Consider the following 20,201-nt stretch of genomic DNA (forward strand, 5'->3'; position numbering starts at 1 on the left):
CGGGACGGGCCAAGGAAAGTTTGCCCGGGAAAAAAATTGAGGGAAGTGGCGACGGCGGGTCCCGGGGGAGGAGCCGGGGCGGCGCGGGGTCTGAGATCAACCCCCACCTACTCCGGCCCGCGCCTGCCTCCTCCCTCGAGGGCGCCGGCGCCCGCCCGCGGGCTCTGGCAGCCTCGGGGGGCGCGGGCCCAGGTCCGGGGACTGAGCTGTGGGCTTTGGACTCGGCGGGCGGAGAGGAGTGCAGCTCGGGCGGGGCAGCTGGGGGCTGCCAGGGGGCGAGGCCGGGTGGGGAAGCGGGTGGGCGGGGGCGGCGAGCGCCCCGGGACGGGCTCGGCCGGGCCGGCGCCGCGCCCCTGCGTGCGCACACTGGGCGGAGGCAGAGGGGCGGCACCCCCTCCCCGGACCGAGCGGGGGTCCTAGACAGGCCGCGGGCGGGGAGCGGGGGCGCGGCGCCCTCGCGGGCAGGAGAGTGACACGATCATCTCCTTTTCCTTTAAGCTTGCCTGTTGCCGACGCCGCCGCTCCAGCCGCGCCTCGGGCAGAAGACTGGACCGCTGAGCCCCGGGCCGCGGCGGCGGCCGAGAGCCCCACGGATGCCGTGACCCCCTGCCCGGGGGCGGGGGACGGGGCCAGACCGGCCGGGGCCGCTCCCGCGCCCCTCCTCCCACCTCTCTGCCCTCCTCCTTCCCCTCTCCCCGCCCCCCGGCCCCGAACCCCGCGCACCTCGTCTGGGGACGGGGCGGGGGGGGGGCAGGGCCGCCGTTGCTCCCCGCCCCCTCCTCCTCGGGCCTCGGGAGCGATTTGTCAAACTTCCCATTCCGCCGGCAGCGCGATCCTCTCCTCCTCCTCCTCCTTCCCCACCTCCTCCTCCCCCCGCGCTCCTCCCTCCCCGCGCCTCCCTTGCTCGCCCTCCTCCTTCCCTCCGCACGTTCGGGGATCGCGGCGGAGCGCGGAGAGGGGGGACGCGGAGAGCCGGCGCGCAGCAGCATCCTGCGGGCGGCCGCTCTCCGGGGGGGAGGCTGAGGGCCGGCCCGCCTCACCCCCCGTGCGCCCGCCGCCCCTCCCTCCCTCTCCTCAGCCCGGCGGCGGCGGCGGCGGCGGCGGCAGCAGTCGCCGGAGGAGCATCATGCCGAGGAGGAAGCAGCAGGCGCCCCGGCGCGCAGCAGGTACGGGCGGCTTTCCCTTCCTCCTCGCCTCCCTCTCTTCCTCTGCTCCCCGCGCGTCTCCAGCCGGCGGCGACCCCGCTCCCAGCCCCGCTCCTCTCCTCTCCCCCTCTGCCGGCGCAGAGTAACTCCGGGGTTCCGTGCTCGCCCGCCGCTCTCCTCTCCGGGTGCGTGCACCCGCCTCGCGTGCCGGCGTCCCCCGGACGCCCCGCCGCTCGCTGCCCTCTCCTCGTGCGCACCCACTTCGCGAGCAGCGAGCCGGGCTGGGTGCCTGCCTCCTCCCCTCTCCGCTCTCAGTGGGCTGCGGAGGGGACGGGAAGGAGCCCTCTTCTGTCTCTTTATGCGGGGGGCGGGCGGGGTCACCAGAGTTCCCTGGGACACCTTCCGTGTCCTCCCGCGGCCGGCCGGCGGGGGACTGCCCGGTGTCTGCTAAGCGAAAGAGAGCCAGCGAGTGAGCGAGCGGGTCCCTTTGGCCACCTTACTGCTAATCCTATTGATTCTTCATTTATTGGGCCCAAACCCGGCACAGCGGTGGAAACCAGAGCGCACAGGGTCCGGGGATTGTCAGATGACTGTCAAGTCAATGTTAGTTGATGGCGTTGCCTTCACCTCTGTTTGTTTTCCCTTACCGGCACCCCTCCTTGCACCGCTTCTCCCACCCTCATCTCCTCGTAGCACTTAGTTCTGGGACGTGTCTGTACTTTTTTTTTCTTCTTTCGCCAGGAGTGTCAACTCCTGTTAAGACTGAGCCGATTTTTTTTCTTTTCTTTTCTGGAAAAAGCATCATTGAAAACAAAACAAAACCCACACACGTAACATTATTTTGCAATAATGTCAGTTGGGGGCATGTTGTCTGGAAGAAGGGTTTCTGGCCCTTTGCCACCCTTGATTTGATGACTGATTGATCGCCCGTCAAGCTGCTGCCTTTGATCTATTCATTCCCAATAAACATCAATAAATCACTCGCAATGGTGAGGCCAAGCTCTGTGACGTCACTAGGCCCTGTCAGTGCAACTTCGGGGATTTGGGGCAGATTGCAGAGAGGACCACATATGGACGGGATGTATTTTTATATGAGTAACACTGAGATGTGCAGAGGTTCAGATGCTGCCTGAACCAGAGGGTTAAGTGGAGGTTCATTTTATCTGTTTTTCTTTTCTTTTCTGTTCTGTGCTTTTCCTGTGGTGGAAGAAGGGAGGGCAGAGAGAAGGCTCTGGGCATTGCCTTATGCCCTTCTTGGGTGAAAGCTTGTACCCTTGCTGCCCCTGACTGTGTGTAGTCACAGTGGGGGGTGAGGCTGATGGTCGTTTCCATCAAGTCAGCAGCACTGTGTGGAACTCACACACACTGGCTGCACTCTGAACTCCAGTATCCTTACACAGGGTCACAGAGAGGGGTGGCTGTGCTTTCTCCTCCCAGAATCGTACTTTCCTGTTAGTATCTTAAGAAAATCTTAGAAGAAAACAGACTTAATTTGGGGCATATAATGCAGATTTTGCTCTCTATCCTCAGTGCCGCCCAAATTTAGAAAGTTTGAAAATCCCAGTAGTGGTTGTAGGCAGGGTGCTGTCTTCCAAGTCACCTCCTGGCTGATGCTTCTTACCCATCCCACCTTCTACTTTAAATTCCAAGTTCAAGCAATGAGCTTATCTACCCAAAATAAACTAAAAGTTTGGAGGACTCCTTCACAAAGTCAGGCAGTAGGAGTGTCTTGGGCTTCTTCCAGTCTCTGAAATTTTTTCTTTCCTTTTTGGATACACACTTTAAGGTATCTGTATGCCTCAATCAAATGAACCATATGTGATTACATCTTTACATTTGGTTTAGAACTCTCTCTACGGTTGTTTCATCTTTTCTCTTCCACTTTGCCAATCTGAGACTCTTATTTGATAGGTTTCTGCTAAAAATATTAGAGAAGGAGGCAGTACACCATTGGTTTTATTTATTTGTTTAAGCGACCTGTTCACTAACCTTTTTGCACCTTTTAAAAAGCCAGCCAGGAAATCTCAGGTCAGTTAAGAAATATTCATTATATAAAAACTTGACTGCACAACTAATAGCAGATGGAAGAATGGTTTTGCTCTATCAAAATGACCCGTCAAAACGACTTTGTTTCATATTTGATTTAATTGTCTCTTTCCTGACAGGCACATTCATCAATAGCTTAATGGTCAATCAGAAGTTGGCAGCGTGAGTGCTTTCTTTTTTTCCCATACCCTGGTTTTGGATTTACTTTATCAGAATGCCTCTGCCTAATGGACGTGTGGAGGAGGGGATGGGAATGTCTGAAGGGCTACTTATTTAAGAAGAGTGGAGGAATTAAAAAAAATCCCTCCTCATTTAGGCTGGTGATAAGTATGTACAGGCCAATCAGTGAGCTGTGTGAGGTTTTTTGCCTGTTTGTTTGGATGGACAAGAAACTTCCCTTTTTTTTTTTTCTTCCTTTTTTAGTTCTCACAGCTGCAAGTTATAAGGTTCATTCCTGCTTTTGTGGCATACTGGGAGTGATGACAAATTGATTGCTTTGTACTGATAGAGAGAGAGAGTGGGAAAAAGATGTCTGCTGATTGGTAACTGGAAATCCAGTCCCCAGCAACCTTGAGAATACTCGAGAATTTTTTTTCCCCTCCAAACTGAAAGGTCCGCTCAGCCATAAAAAAAGAAAAGTTGTTTTGCCAGCTTCATTAGTGTTCACCTAATTAGCTGTAAACCTGATGGATTCCTGACAGCTTTAATGATTGGAGATGACAAGCTCGACGCAGTGTCATCCAGCAGAATTAGGTTTGCAGCTAGTTTGATGTAATCAAGTTGATATTACACAGTCCTGGCTGCCTTTAGTTGTGCATTAACTCAATTTTCTGCTGCAGGTGACAAATGGGCTTTGGTACCTGGATAATCATGTCATAGGAATTAGGGCCCTTTTAATGGTCTGGGGTAGAATAACAACCACAAAGGGTTGAGAGCCGGGTAGAGCTTGCAGACATAGCACACAGGTGCACACAGTTTTTATATCTAGGCCAAATGTAACAATGCTTTCTGTAAGGCCAAAGCAGGGTACAAGAATCCATGAAAATTTCTGTACTTTAGGATTTCCTTTTTTTTTTGATAAAAAGCATGCATGGTTTGGTGTCTTTTCTCAAAGGAACAGAGAGATTCCTTTACCTACCAAAGAGAACCTGAGCAGGAGTCTCCTTTCTTCAGGCGTGTAATTTCAAAGGGCTGTACATTAGTGCTGGATAGGTGTTGCTGCCCGTAGATACTCACAGGAACAGGGTTAGATAGGCCAGTGTCCTTCATGCAAAATGACCAATCTCTTTCCTTGCTTATAATGTGACTCTCTCCTGTTCTTAGTGTTTGTTTTTAAATGAGTATCTTTTGAAAATACCAGAAAAAGGAATAAGAGCAATACTCAATGGCAGATAACATTTTATCCATTTATATTCATTTTCTGGAAGAAAATGTAAAATCATAAAAAGCCATTTCCTAAAACTTCCAAAAATAGGAAAAGGAAAAGCCTCATCAAACAACTTGCCAAAGACCTTTTGAGTCTTATTCATTGAGAGAGAATCATCTTCCAAGGAGTTCTTAAGTGGTCGCATTGTGTGGGTAAACCTTCAAGCGTCTTGACTGTACAAGTGATTTGGACCTCTTAGGATCTGTTGGTGTAACAGATCACTGCAGGTGCCCGGGGAATAGGATGAGATTTTAAGTGGCAAGGCATGGGGGTTTCACATTGCCAGTAGACTCGGGCATGACTAAAAGATGACGCACCTGGTGTCCAGGTAACACCATCCTAGCCTTCTTAAGGTTTTGTCCACATATCTGGCCACTCCAGAGAGGACCTTTTCTCTTCCCTTTTGGAAGTGCGTGGAACATTCAGGAGGGCACTTCACCATCAGCCTTGGGAATTTATTTGTTCTCAAACCTGCCACATATTATCTCCTTTGGACAGGTATTCTGCCCTGTAGCAAGGTGACAGAATGACTGGTTTTGGCCGCTCTGTAATTCCGTCACCCTTTTCCTACAAAATGAGAGGAACAATGCAAATTTTAAAAAGGAAAATCAAGACATGTAGAAAAACAAAGAGGGTAGGAGGCAAGGATATTCCCCTGGACATCCACACAGGGAAGAGAATCTTCCAGAATCAGCTGCTGTGCCCCCATTATCTTGACAACTGTCAGTTTGGGCTTCAGTGCTCTCCAGGGCCACACTTGATTGTAAGCAGTTGATGTTGTCATTTTGTTCTCAGTTTTGCCTTGAGCGTGCTCATAGCTCATAAGCAGGAGCGAGATAGTCAATAACTGATGTATCAGCAGTTACTCCCTAAATTGCCTCACTAGTCTGCCTTTTCCCTCTTTTTACTAAAGATTGTTTTGTAAAGTGATTAGAATGAAAGGTGACTGCCCAGGGCCCTGTGAAATGCCGCGAAACCCAGGTGAATTCCCAGAATTAAAACCCTTCCTTTGCCCCTCTGCCCTTTACTTCCGGACTTTCTGGAAGGAGAAGGAACCTGTTCCTGAGGGCCAAGTGCTGGAACTGTCACGGCGCTTCCCCTTCTCCTCTGTGGCAGAGCCAGAGCCAGGCTGGGGCAAGGGCAGCCGTCAGAGGCAGGGACGCGGAAGGGAGAGGACGGGAGACCTGGGCCTGGTGCACAACAGCCATGTTCAATCCAGTAACACAAGCAGGTCACAGTTACTCTGAGTGCAGTTTGTGAGGCTTTCCTTCTGGCCCATTTTTATTGCCGCCTGTCACTGGACAAACTGTAAAAATAGCTTTGGTCTTGTAGTAGAAAAAAAAATGTAGGGTATGTGTCTGCGCTTCTGTGCTTCTGTGTTACTGTGCAACCCAGTTAGATGGGCTTTCAAAGGCAGTTTGTAACACCCCTGCGCCACAGCCCTTGGAGGGAAACAAGGCAGAGCAGAACAGTTGTATCACTTACCCCAGACCCTCTCAGGTGTTCACTGTGTGTGTGTTTTAGTTATGCTCCAAATTGTGGTTTCTCTGTCTGAAGTTAAAAATGAAAGGTGAATACAATATATTGTATTTGGTAACAATGATATGGACTGGTACATCTAGACAGATAATGTGCAGTTGTAATTAGACTCAATAGACAGGCAGTCATTTTTAAATTCTTTGACACATGCATAAAATAGTCATATAATAAGATAAGATGACAATTTTATGTTAGGTTGATAAAGTGTCCTGATACATGCATTTAAATGTCTGTAAGCCTTTAAAAAAAATCCAGACAGATTAATTCTAGTTTCCAGTATTTGCAGTTAGTCATTAAATTAATTTTAAAATCCTACTAAACAATAGCTATGAATTTTTTTTTCCTTCTGGAATTTTTACATGAATTGTAAGGAATGGGTACACAGACTTTGTAGATTTCTCTAATTTTTCAACAGCTGTAAACATTTACATTAGACATGGATGTAAAAATTCAGGTTCCTGTTTGTGACTAGAATATGCTATGTATTATTAGAAGTAAAAAAAAAGACAGCAATAACATAATCTGCTTGTGACCACTTGCCTGAATAACTGTCATACTCTAGATTTAGAAATCTTTATTAGAAAGATTACATAGTGTCCTTGACCAAATATTGAATATTTTATAAGCCCCATTTAAAGAAGAAGACATTTCAAGCACATATACTTGATTTGATCAGCACTTAGATTCTTGGTTTTAATTACTTTCAATTCTGTAAATTATTTTAGTATTTCAACAAGGGTGGCCCAAGAGATGTATTGAGGGGGAAAAGAAGCATTTCTGTAAAGGTCATGTTCCCTGGACTTTTTGACCATCTTCTTACCTTATTTTCTCAGATGTGCAAAGGTGTGGCTCTTGAAGAATAATTTACATTTGTTTGGGCTAATGATAAATTATTAATTCATACCGTCAGGACACATGTTATTAATTATGACTATGTTTTCTTCATTCAGAATGGCTGTTGGGGAAACAGTGTAAGTTCAGGTTGTCTTCTAGGGGAGGGCGCCAAAGCAAGGAATTTACCAGCTCCTTGTCATCATATTCTTGGTCCCCTTGCTTTGAGAATGAAAGATTGCAGTAGGTGGGTGGAGTGAAGGTGAGAGAGAAACTATTTATTGTAGACCAAGAGAGGCACTGGCAAACGCTAATGTATATTTTTTCAAAAGCAGGCCTTTCAGTGTTCTGTGAGTTCCCTTGGGATTCTGAGGTGGTACCTGCTTCTTTCCCAAGCCCAGTTTTGGATTGGCTGCCCTTTCCCTTCCACCAATTTCTCTTGTTTTCTTACTCTATGGTAGACCAGAAGGTCACGTTCACAAGTTTGCAGTGGTAGGAAGTGAAAAACTCTGGATGCTTGTTTGTTCCCCAAATGGGAACCCATCCTTAATGGAAAGCAAAGCTCTGCTGTTTGGTGATATACGTGAAATGACTCAAATTCATTTACTTATGATTTTCCGTCCCTGTCATTAAATCTAGTCCCATGCATTCAGTTTCCTCTGAATTCTTTGAGAAATGCGTGTTGCATAAAATAGGCAATTTTTAATGAACAATTTAATGTAAATGGGTTTTGAATTTAAATTAATATTAATGAAGCCTTGAGTGAATTTATTTTGCATACGTAAAGACCTGTAAGTCTTTCACCCATGTGCTCTCTCCTTTATGTAGCAACACTGGTTGGGTGGATTAACCAGAACCTTTTGAAGATTTACACTTAAAAAATTAAATTGATTTTATATGTCCAATAGCACCAATCTATTATGAAACCAAAGTGTTACTTAATTTAAAGAAAATACACCTCATTTCCTATTAAACCTCTCGGTTGCCTTTGCCTGGCTCTTCCTGAAAGCTGCCATTGGGTCGGCATTGCTGCTGGGGGAACATACATACCAACAATAGTTACTACAATCAAGATGTTTTCTTTCTTTGGCTTACCTCTAATGCATTATTTATCCTGGAATGATGGGAAGTTCTGTAATTAATTCTGTTAGATGTAATTGCTATAATCACTTTGATGTTACACATAATAAAGGTAATATGGTAAGCACATAAAAACTATAAACACCTTATTGTAACAGTACTGCTGAAATTCCTCCTCATCAAGTCTGGTTTATAGATAAGTGTTCCTAACTATTATGGGTCATAGGTGACACTTACCTGAGTTGTATTGATTGATATTTCGAAGGAGAGTCATTTATTGGAAAGTGTGGGCCTTGGCTTGGAGGGATCTCCAAGCTGGTTGCCTAGGACTCTTAATGCCCCTTTTCTTAAAGGTGTGGCTAATTAAGGAAAGGTGACTACTACCTTCTGTACAGGAGAGAAATAAACACTTTGGAAGTAGCCGTGGAATGAGGTAAGAGTGTGGCCGTAGGAGTAGAAGAGGAGCTCCAGGAAGAACTGTGGCAGAGATTTCAAATCACAGAGCTGCTGTTCTGTAGGTTTTCTCATGGTGTGGAATTGTGGGAAGTGCTGTGTGTGTGTGTGTGTGTGTGTGTGAGAGAGAGAGAGAGAGAGAAACTGCACATGAGCAGCTGCTTATGGGTAACCAGAGGAGACCACCTTTCTGTAACAGTGCAAGAAGGGAAATTAGTGCAGGATTTATACTTTATTGTTGTTATTCTACACCTTTCATGGGGTGTGCCTGGAGACCATGCCTAACTGTTGAGCACTATGCCAAGGACTGGCTGAGGTTTCCTGTTGGACAGAATGAGTGGTAACTGAGACCTCACCCCTGGCCTGGGTGCACCTATTCTGGATCTAGGCCACTATAAGATAAAAGAGAAGTTTGCCCGAGACCCCAAGCATACCATTCTTGTGGGATGTTTCCAAACATGTATATTATTTTTTGCCAGTGCAGCTTGGAAGAGGTGGAGAATGTGGTGGGAGAGGAAACCTGTCATTTAATTTTCTCCCACTGGATTATCCTGGAGTCAAACTAGCACAGGGATCTGTTTGACACCGCCATCGGCTGCAACTTGTCCCGTGTGCTACAAAGGTCACGAAGTCTCACGACCCAGGGTTGGTCTGACAGTTCGGATGTGAATTCTCCACATTTACATTTTATTTCTGTGTGTGTTCTAAGTGATGAAGTATATAAATCAGAATCATACACAGAAATAAAATAAGAGAAAGTGTATGTGCGAGAAGGGGATGCTGATGCCTCTTTGGAGAAAGAAAAAGGTGTGTTAGGGACTGCCCAGGCCCCTTGGGGCAGGTCTGGCCATCACTCAAGCCAGCTGGGTGTAGACCAAGCCAGGGAGCAGGGGAACACCGGTGCTGCTGCGAAAGGCCTGGTGGGGCCTGCCTCCTGCCCACTGGGCCTAAGGCTCCCTGGCCTGCCAGGTGAGCAGGGGCCTGAGGGCGGTGTCCTTGAGTCTGAGCCCTGGACCTGGGCTGTAGACAGGCCGCCACCAGCCGTCTTGTGGTGACTCCCAGGCTGGTTTTGATGGCGAGGATGATAAAAGGTCTGAGAGCTCCATAGGCCCCTGTAATCAGGGCCAGCACTGACATCCTTCTCAAGTTTGACAGCCTCTTCCTTTTCTCTCCTCACCGCCAAGCCTTTCTCAACTGAATTTCCCCGCCCTCCCTCTCTCCTCCCTGCCCGCCACTCACCCCTTCCCTCCCTCTCCTCTTTCTGTGTGTGTCTCTCTTGTTTCATGTTCTTGATCAGTCTCAGATGCCTGGAATTATTTTTTTTCGGGTGGGAGGGGGAGTGTTGCTTTAGGTTTGTGGGTTGGGCAGGTGTGAGAGGAAGTCTGTTTTTTTTTTTTTTTGTACTGTAGGCCTGTTGCTAATTAATGTTCCTCCATAAGATTCTGTCGGAGTTGAGTAATGTTTTTGATCTTTATGCCTGATAACTGCATACTTAATGAGATTTCAAAGCTGTGAGTGCAGCTCCCTACAATTATTGACAGATGCCTTTTCTTTGCCATTGGGTTCAGCTTCATAAATCCTCTCGCCGTAATGAGGTTCAGCAGTGCCACCCTGGCAGTGAGCTAATGAAAGGGGGGAGGGCGAAGCGGCTCATGGCTGTCTGACACATTTTTTTCCTTTAAAATTTACTATGCAGATGTCAAGCTGCGGGACGATTACTTCAAACATGCTAATTTTTATCTTGCTTTTGTGTCAGCCCTTTGCCATTAAAAAATAAATAAATAAAAGGACCAACCTTACTCCCTTTAATTTCTCTCTCTCTCTCTTTTTTTTTTTTTTTCTAAGTCACATTTTTAATAACCCATGGTGTGTGACTGCTGGGGACTTTGACACACATGTGGCCTTTTGCAGGTATCCGGTGGCAGAACCAACTTTTTCTTTCTTGTATTTTTTTTTTTTTTGCCATTGGAAGGGCAGGGGGAGGATAAAGTGCCATTTCCCCAGGCCTCCCATCAGCCTGCCCTAAGTATGCACTTGAAACGTCGGAGAATTCATTTCAGAGTTCTGAAACTAAATCCTGGTGGAGAAGAGCTGCACCATGCCAAACAGTCGATTTCCTTTTCAGTGGAGTCATACATCACTGACCCACCCTTCCCTCCTGACAGAATGACATATGTCATTTATCATATGGGCCCCAGCCAGACAACAGGGAGGGGAGGGAAGCCCAGTCCATGTGATGTGTCTCCTCCTCCTCTGAGTACAGTACCGATGGCTTGCAGAGAGAGCACTGCTGATTTGGCGAGAGGGAGGAGAGAGCAGAGGCAGGGGCGAGGAGAGGCGAAAGCCTGCTTCCTACGATGGCTGGCTGGGTGTGTGGCGTGGCAGGCGTGAGATTGGCAGAGGCGCGGAAGAGGTTATGTTCTTTCATATTATCTGCTGAGCAGCACTGTTCAGCCTTTACTGAGTGCCCCCCACCCCTTGCCTTACCTCTTTTCCGTTCTTTTTTCCCTTTAGTAGTCAAGGAAAAAAAAAAAAACTGGGGCTGACAGGTATCATTCAAGACACCCTGGCTTGTGAGGGGTGGTATAAATGAATCTCAGAGCTCCTGGCTTCACATGATTCAAACATGCGTTACTGAAGATGGATGTTCCTTAAAAAAAGATTGATGGTGGATGCCGGGCTTAGGGTGCCATTTATCATTTTGAATATTATTTAGACTTGCCGTGTAAACCTGTAACTTGAGAGCTGGACGGGCTGGGGCAGGGTAGGGGGCTGTGTGTGTGTGTGTGTGTGTGTGTGTGTGTGTGTTTCCATCGATTGGCCTTGAGTTCTCATTGCTCCTGACCAGACCCAAGCCCTCCCATTTATAATATAGAAGACACCTCCCCAAAAGAGGGGGGACAGTTTTAATTTTGAGTAATTTCCAAGGATACAGGGAAAAATGAAGTATCTGTAATTTACACTAAATCTAGCAGGCAACTTCTCTTTCTCTCCCTCTCCCTCTCTTCTCCGACAGAGGCAGTCACGTACGAAACATTAAAATATAAACAGAGCTGCAGTTGCTGAAGCCAGGACCCTTGTCTGATTTTCTAAACTCTGTGACATGCTTTTAAAAAATCTGTATCTGAAAAGCTTAGCACAATATAACTATTCAAAAAATACTGGTTGGCTTGGTTAGCAGTGTGAGAATGAAGAAACATAGACTTCCACGTCTCAGGAATATTTCAGATAAAAAATGATCTTCTGTGGCTCCCTGTCCCTGCTCTCTGCAGCCTCCTCCCCTTTTGTGTCTGCACACAGTCCCCCGCAAACAGCCTGCCCCCTCCAGGACTGATGTGGACAGCTGTTTCTAGGCCCCACCAGCTAATGACTTCTGGTTTATTTGCCCCCTTGAGCTCTGCTCCAGGACACCCCCACCTACTGGAAGTACTTAGGGACGCAGGCAGGCTTACCAGCAGAGCCCCCAGCCACCGGGAGTATCAGCAACACGCCAGCCTTTCCACCTCTTCTGTTTCAGAGGCTTTGCTGCCTGGTTTCCCAGTGGAAAAAAGCAACAGAAACTGCTGGCCTTCCGGCTCCGTCTCTTCCAGTAGGAGAGCCCCGATAGTGCAAATTTAATTGTCAGGCATTCTATTAAATATGTGACTTTATTTGGGTCTGCTAATTAAATTTAGGGCTTCTTGTATGACTTACAGTGTGGACATTAAAAAATGATGGGACACAAAGTTAGACTGAGGTAGCTTTTTATGTAAAAAAATGAGAATCTGGAATTGGTGGAAAGGCTGTAGTTCTTATCTTGCTGCTTCTTGGACAAACTTTTTCCTGACATGTAAAAAGCTTGCATCTACCATGAACAGAATAAGTGATGGAAAAGTGGCTTATTCACTCACCAACTCCAAGAAACTTTGTGTGTGTGATAACTTTATTGGCAGCCTGACACTTTGCACAAAAGGATAACTTAGGATTCACTTCTGGTGTTGCCCAGCTGCTGCCAAAAATCGGGTAAAATCAGATTCATATCCTTTGTTGGTGCCTGGAATCTCATCTGACTATAAAAAGATGATACTGTTTCCTGCTGAGACTTCATGGAAGAAACCAAAACTTTGTTCCTCTGTCCTTGCACTTGGGCCGTGTTGCAGGTAATTGGAGTACAAGTGCCAATTTGCAGGAACAGTTGTAAACACCTTTGATAAAAATGGCATCTTCCCATTTTTTACTGATTAGAAAAACTTTGCTATTAATAGGTGCAAAGTCCATTTCAGGTATAATTGGTGAGGAACTGAGTGCACTCATGGGAAGAAACCTTGTTTTGTTTTTTGTTCGCTTTTCTTCTTATCCCCTTTTCTCAGTTTTATGGCTGGAGACATGATTTATTGCAGCCATCCATCTTGGGGGCTCATCCATCACACCCGGGTTGCTAGGAGATTGTGGCAGCAGCTGTTTGCTCTGAATCAGACAGAAAAGTTGTCAATCATCAAAGGCAGGTGAATAGCATTAGAAACACGCTATTGTCAGACGGAATAATTAATCAAAGAGAGAAAAGATAATTAAAAAGATATGACCCTTGCAAGTACTTACTCTGGATTGCCTGGAAAAAAAAAAAAGAAAGAAAGAAAGAAAGAAAAACTGCCTGGTCTTTTCTAGACACTTAAGCAGCTGAGGGCTGATAAAATATGCACTCTGCAGTGCATAGTTTTTAATTAATTGAAAAAGGTTCAACATTCAAAGACGATGCTGGAGAAAAGTCCGATTATGAGCAGAAGTAATATTTATTGTTTGCATGAAGAGCTTGACACAGAGTTCTAACTTTCTGTCACAAATCTCCAGCTTGCCTGGCTGGAAGAGGCATGGGCTGGGGTCTTCACGTAGCATGCTGCTATGTGTCTTCTGGGTTCCCCTGGCTGTCAGGCTGCACTATTGAGGAGACCCTCAGACCTGAGGAGTCAAGCAGGAGTCTAACCTGGGACATGTGCCCTTCGACAGTTTTGGCTGATCTAAGAAAACTGAATTCCTTAGATAAAAAGAATTAAAAAAAAAAATGAAGATGGGAGGCTGGAAAAGCATGCCACCAAGTCCTCCTTTAGGGTACACAGAGAGAGCTCCCTATCACTCACCTGCCTGGGCATGTGCTCTCAATGTAGCACAGTCTAGGTACCAAAGGGAAATGTACAATCCATCTTGGTGTGGCCTCCATGAATCGCATCAATGACTCACATCCTGAATGATAACCTGACATCATATTCTGAAAAGAGCCCCCAGTTACAATCTAGAAATAATTGGGGGGGGCTCATTGAATTCTCAGAAATATTTGTAGATTAGGAAGTTCATACATGCTTTTTCTGAAACTAAAATATTCTGGAGAAATTGGAAAATATATTAAAGACTAGATAGAAAGTGGCATATCTGGAGTTGCTTTTCAGTTAAATATGCTGCAAGCCCTGAAACAGATCTACTCTTTTATTTTTGGATACTATGCTTGATTTTCACACCATTCTCTTCCCAAAGAATAGTAGGACTTCTAAAATTAGCAGGAGGAAAAAAGGCTTGAGTATTAGAATTTATGAGAGGGAAGAAAGCAACAGTTTTTTTGTTGTTGGGACACCGTTTACAAGGTGTACTAGATCGAAACACCAGGAACTCTGTCCCTCAGCTCCCCATGCACAGCAGCACTGGAGATTCATTGAGGAGCATCCCCAGTGAGCAACCCCCAGAGCCTCTGCTTCATGGTGTGACGTTTGTCTTCCCCCACAGTGCACTGGGAGCCCACCAGGAGTGACACAACACTGACCTTTCCATGAGAGAGAGAGAAAGAAAAACTCAGATAAGAAAAACAACCTGCCTGGCTTGCCGGAACCCTCACAGAGGTCTCATGTGGTCAAACCTTGACCTCAGGAACTGGATGACTTTGACTTCACATTACTACTTGGGTTCTTGAGCCAATATTTCCTTAGTGTCCTTCTGAGCTCTCAAGTCAGACTGAGAGTTTCCTGACCATGTGGCAGTTGTGCTTTAAGTTCAACATTTTCTTAATTGATGCCTGTTCTTGACTGACAAGAGGCTGTATGGCTGGAAGGCAGTGATGCTAGGAGATGCCTGGCTAGGGCTTGAGAGCTTCAGTTAGATGGCCTGGGAAGTTTGAAGGGTCAGGAGGCCCTCCTGTTTGGAGGTGGGCAGTGGGGGTAGTCCTTGGCCCTTGAAAAGAAATTCTTATAGTTGCCATCTCCCCTTTCCAAATAGCTGCTCAGAAGGCACAGTCCTAATGTCATCCAAAGCAATTCCAAAATGTGGCAGCTCATCAGGAAAGGGCAAAGGAAGAGAATTTCCTAGAAATCATTTATGGTAGATTTATTAATTCACATATAAAAATTATCAATCTTCAGTGTTAGTAAAATCGGATTGAAATTTGCTTCCCCATAAAAAAGGAAAGCAAAACAAAGGGAAAACAAAAGGAAGATATTTTAAGTTTTGAGAAGTTCATGCAGGTCATTTATTCTGAAACTGTGATTGGGATGTAATGCTTGTTCTCCCAGGTAACCCCTGGCATCTGTTTAAATGACTCATAAAATAAATGAGAGACGGAGGGGGAGAGCGTAGAGGAGGCTTAGTTCTGTGAGTGCGTGTTTTAGCCAGAATTTCAGCATCTCTCCAGTTCCTGGATTATTGTTTCTATGACTGGGGAGGGGGAATGAACAGGGGTCTCCTGTGTCTCAGGGGGTGTGCTGGGATAGAGCCACCATATTCAAAGTCACGTGTTCTGGTGAGAAAACCTAGGACTCCACTGACCCCCCTGTCAATTTGGTATTTGAGTTTGCATCTAAGTGATATGCATTCCCTCTTGTAGTTCCATGAGACAAGGTTACCTAGAAGTCATTTTGGGTTTTCCCAGCACAGCTGCCATAAACTCAGAACAGTCTTGGCCCCCACCCCACTGGCTCTGTGGGAAGTCTTGGGATGCAGATAGACACAAAGTAGAAAGAAAGCACAAATTAACCAGTGTGACTCCCTGTAGGTGAAGACATTTTGAAACACTTAAAGGACCTCAGAACGCCTAAGATGCAATTGTTACCACACATCTGCCTCACGGAAAGCTTTTGAAAGGGTGCAAGGATTCATATTTGCCAGAGGAGAAAATGGGGTTACCAGGGGCTTTTTGTGGTGAAATGTTTGCCTCTCGACATTCTCTTTTCTGCCTTTGTTTTTGGTCTGGGCCTGTAGTAAAATGGCTCTTTCATGTATATTAGTTAGCGAATACTACGTCGGTATTATATATGAGGCTGCGGTGGTGTTATTTTCTCTTGCTTTCCTGTATAAAATAGTAAGGCAGCGTGGACACTCTGCTACGTGACTGAGGCTCCTGCTGAGATGGTTAGGTGAATAAGTAATAGAACAAACACATAGTCAGCTGGGCAAAGGAAAATAAATAAAATAACAGCATGTTCTTGGTTCTTAGAGCCATGCAACACGAGCTTGTTCAAATTGGGTCCTGGAGCTCCAGCCTTTCTGATGAAGTGTGGGTGGGGAGGGAGAAAGGTATTATTTGGAAACACATGTACTGGTTCCTTGTGAAAGAAGTGAAGTATTTAACATTTCTCCAAGGAAAACATCTTTCATTACTTGACGTGTTCTGTGGTAATGATTTTTCAGCTCAACAAACAAGTACTTATTAGCGTTTGCATAGGAACCTGGCTGAGGCGATGGCAGGGCCATTTTTAACGGGAACTCACTGGCCCAGGTGAAAGGAAGCCTGGCCGGTCACAGGCGGTCCTGGGTGCTGGCATACTTGGCCTCAGCGCTTACCACTCGGTAGCTTCTGCCCATGCCAGGATGCAAGGTCTGCTTCTGACCCCTAGCAGCCCATAGCCTAAAGGCTCAAGTTAGGAGGAAATCAAAGTTGTTTTTTATTTTTGCTGTAAACAGAATGAATGTTCGATGGTACCCATTTGGTGGTTTAATATGGATTTGCCTGGAGAGATACAGCTCACTGCCAGGAGTTTGGTTGAGGATTTGCTGGTTAGATGGACTGTGTGATTAAGGATGATAAAGGGGAGGGAGAGCCGCATGGGCATGTTTGTGCAGGGCGAGAGGGGTTGCCTCCCCACCTCGCCACCCCTGCACCTCTCCAGGCTTGAGCAGCATGGGCTGTCATACCTGTGGCACATCTTCCTGATTCCCAGGGGTGTTTGGAGTGGGGAGGGCAGCTGCAGGGCTCTTCCTGGCTCTCTGGGTGAGAGTGGAAGGGAGACTTATCTATGGCCCCCAACTCCCAGGGACCTTTGAACATGACTTTCACCCCTGGTTTATTTTGCCAGTCTTTTCTATTAGATGGGTGTGTTAGCCAATCTAACTGCAGGACTGTCCCGCAGTGGCTTTTTCTCTGAAATTAGAAACAGTGAACTCTAGTACCTTTATATAATCCCAGTAATTGTTATTCTTCAAACTGGAGTCCCCAACAAACTGAGAGTGAGTTTTGAAGGGTAATGGCTTCATATAAATTTCACTTTTACTTTCTGTTCCCAAACACCTTAGTGTGTCAGCTCCCACATCACATCTGATTATGGGTAATCTGTCATCATTGTCCCCAAAACCATGATCTCAGTTTATGTTCCGTGAGGACATTTTATTTGATAGGTAAAAGTCATCTTCAGCTCTCCGAACCCACTTGTTCCATGGCTCCTGCCATGTCAGTGTGGGGAATGCAGCAGTTAGCACTGTTTATACATTCCTGGAGTATTAAGCAGTTAGGTTACTGGAATTGTGGCAGAACTTATGGGAGTAGCAAAGGGCTGTGCCTCTTTAATCAATTACCGAACATATTAAGAAATTCCAGATGTAATAATAAAGATTATGGTGATTATATTGTCAGGAGCCCACCACCTCATTGACAACTGAAGGGACAAGGGGGATGAGCCAGTGTTTAGACTACGGTGTTAGAAGATAACAAAGGGCCTTACCATGGAGGCTTATTCTGTCCTCCAGCAGTAATTGTGTACGTTTTTGTGAATGAAAACTTTTGTTTTCAGAGACCCAGTCACAGTGGGAAAAGTGAGAGGGTGAGAAGTAGACACCGTCAGTTTTAAGAGCACATGTGCTTCATCTCCGTGTCTCTTGGTTGCCCTGCCAAGAAGAAACTGCATCTGGGAGGTGGTGTCTTCAAAGTTGGGGAGGCAGCATGGCAGAGACCTAGCCACAGTGCCCTAAGAAAAAGTCTCTCCTCTTTGTGGAGGTGCAGTGTGCTCTGGTGTGGAAATATAAGACGGACGTTCTATTAAAATCAATAGGCGGTCACGGCTTTCTGGACGATTTCGACTCTGGCAGGTGGCAGTTGGCAGACCTACCTAGAGTGTTTGGCTGCAGTGAGACAGCTCATGCAGCTCCAGCCTGGTTCCTTGCAACCATGTGTAGTTTACTCTCCCTGTGTAACCATGACATTTCCAGAGAAGGCATCTTGACCAAAGAGTTCTACTTCCCTTCATTATGGCAGAGCACGGCAAGCAGAGTAGAGCTGCAGTTTTGAAGTCTTCCTGACATGTGTGTAGCTACATCCACTGGGAATTACAATTATCATGATTGCTTTGGTGCTTGTATGAATGCAGATTAATGTTTTAAAGCATGTATAGTAGACATGAAATGTCAATTATAAAAATAAAAATGATAAGCTATCACAAGCTATGAAGGAAAGTTAATGCCACCTTTTAATTCATCAGTGCACCAAAAGTAGATAATAAGTTGCTTCCTATGGAAATACTTTTATAGACATCTTCCTGAAGTTTCAATACCAATGAGCTCATGAAGACCAGTCATTTCACTGTGCAAATTTCCTATGTGAGCCCTGCTTTGGTTCAGTGAAGAGTCCCTCTTAGGGCTGGGTCACATCACTGTTTCTTTCTTTAAGGCCTCAGAGGATGGAGGGGCCAGCCTTTTTGGTAGTTTTGGATTCTTCTGTTGGGAAGGGCAGCTCCAAGGTAGAGGGAGATTCAGGAGAGTCATGTCTGCTTGGAATGAGCCTGGCAGGGCTGCCTTTTCCACCACTGGTGGTTGGGGTCATGCCCAGCCATTCCTGTGAGGCTAGTTGTGCAATGGGGCAGCCCAGTGGGCATGCTGATGCCCACGTCCTGGTGTATGGGCCACCTTCTCTATAGACAGCTGCATCCCTGCCAACGGGAACTACCAGGAAAACATGTTTGTGATCACCTGTGTCTGTGTCCATGATCACCCTCCTGCATGGGCTGCTTCATGACCAATAGGAGATAGGAGTTCCAGACATTTTTTTTTCCTAACTTTAAATGGAACCGGACTACTTGTTAAAAAGCTCACTGACACTTTGAGCCCAGTGGGATATGAACCACACAGTATGCTAGCAACCTACCTTTGTTTATGCTTTTTTTTTCTTTCCACCCCCATCACTAGTTAGGGTGGGAGGTGGTGGGGAGGAGAAAATGGAACTGGAAAAGTTAGCCTTGGGTGCCGCTGGTGGGAAGGGTATGAGCTGTGCTGGGGCAGGGGGCAGGTCAGCGCTGCAGCTCGCCGGCCTCCTCCTGGTATGTGCATGGAGGCACTGGGAATGGCCAGACCTGTGTTCAAAACTCAGAGGCTGCCTCCCAAGGCCTGTGACTGCAGCTCCCCTGGCAGGCATGCTGGCCGGCTCACGCAGAACTACCCCTGTGAGAGGTTCCCGGAGAACCCGAAGGTGAGGCGGGGTAAGGGATTCGAGGTCCATTCGAGGTTGCTGCTGGGAAATTTTTGTGAGAGTTTTTTCTTTTGTGCCCCCAGATTTAAGACTGTCTTGGAAGGCAGAACTGTTACAGGGAGAAACCAACCTTCAGTAAACACAAAGCAGCTTTTATGAATTAAAAAAAAAAAAAGAAAAAGATCTTGACCCTCTTTGAAAGGAAATAAAGGAGGAACCCAGTGTAAGGAAAACAAAAAAAGCTGATATTACAGTTTTTGTGATTACTCACATCCTAGGCCGGAGCTTGAGGAAGCCAGTTATAATGGGATTTCATTTTTTTCCCTAGTTGTGTCTCTGCTCTCTCTTTTTCCATTAGAATGAGGAGTGGTTCATACTTAGTGTGAAAGAAAAAAATTTTTTTGGCACTCAGTCCTTGTTCCTAGCTGACCGAAGGCTGATGGGTCTGAAGCTAGAATTGTATGTCCTTGTAATTAATTCTCTAACTACAAGAGGGCTGTGGAGCAAAAAGAGGCAGAAGGGAAGCCCTGCAAGCAGGGAGGCCCTGCAGCCCTCCCCACTGCAGACACTCCCACCCCCAGGCACTGTCCCTGGTTCTCCCCTGGACTTGCAGCCTTGACACCGGCCTTTAACCCAGAAAACAAACAACCCAAAGACCATGAAAAATTTACCTTCAGATATTCAGAGATAAAAAAAAATCTAAAGCCATCTAGTGGTTAGTTATTATTAGTAGCAACTTTATTAACACCATTTTTAAAGATTATTTTATTGCTCTTAGTATGTAAGTTGCCAGTAGCAATTCACCAATTTCACTGGTTTGAAATGAGGGCTGAGACTGTGACCAAAAACAGATATACCTTAACTCTGGCTAAATTAAATAAATGTTTGCACAAACAAACTTCAGTGTGCCTATGGTGAGGGCTGATCTTAAACCCTTAATTTCTGCTGTGCTCTGAAGATCGTAATTGTGGTAACATGATATAAATGTAAACTC

At 46.3% G+C, this 20,201-nt stretch overlaps 1 protein-coding gene across 7 annotated transcripts in view; it reads left to right on the top strand.

Annotated features, from left to right (window-relative positions):
- Positions 1–20,201, top strand: part of TSHZ3 (teashirt zinc finger homeobox 3) — a 70,671-nt gene that overhangs the window by 888 nt on the left and 49,582 nt on the right. For 4 of the 7 annotated variants that reach the window (XR_008994137.1, XR_008994138.1, XR_008994136.1 and 1 more), the window contains exon 1: positions 292–1,166. Coding sequence is in view for 3 of the 7 variants with exons in the window: in XM_036929827.2 (XP_036785722.2) it covers positions 1,127–1,166 (40 nt within the window). In the remaining 4 variants the exon portion in view is untranslated. The other 3 variants (XM_036929826.2, XM_036929824.2, XM_036929827.2) reach the window with 3 other exon arrangements.

The sequence above is a fragment of the Manis pentadactyla genome, chromosome 15 (genome assembly GCF_030020395.1).
Source record: "Manis pentadactyla isolate mManPen7 chromosome 15, mManPen7.hap1, whole genome shotgun sequence".
Lineage (NCBI taxonomy): Eukaryota > Metazoa > Chordata > Mammalia > Pholidota > Manidae > Manis > Manis pentadactyla.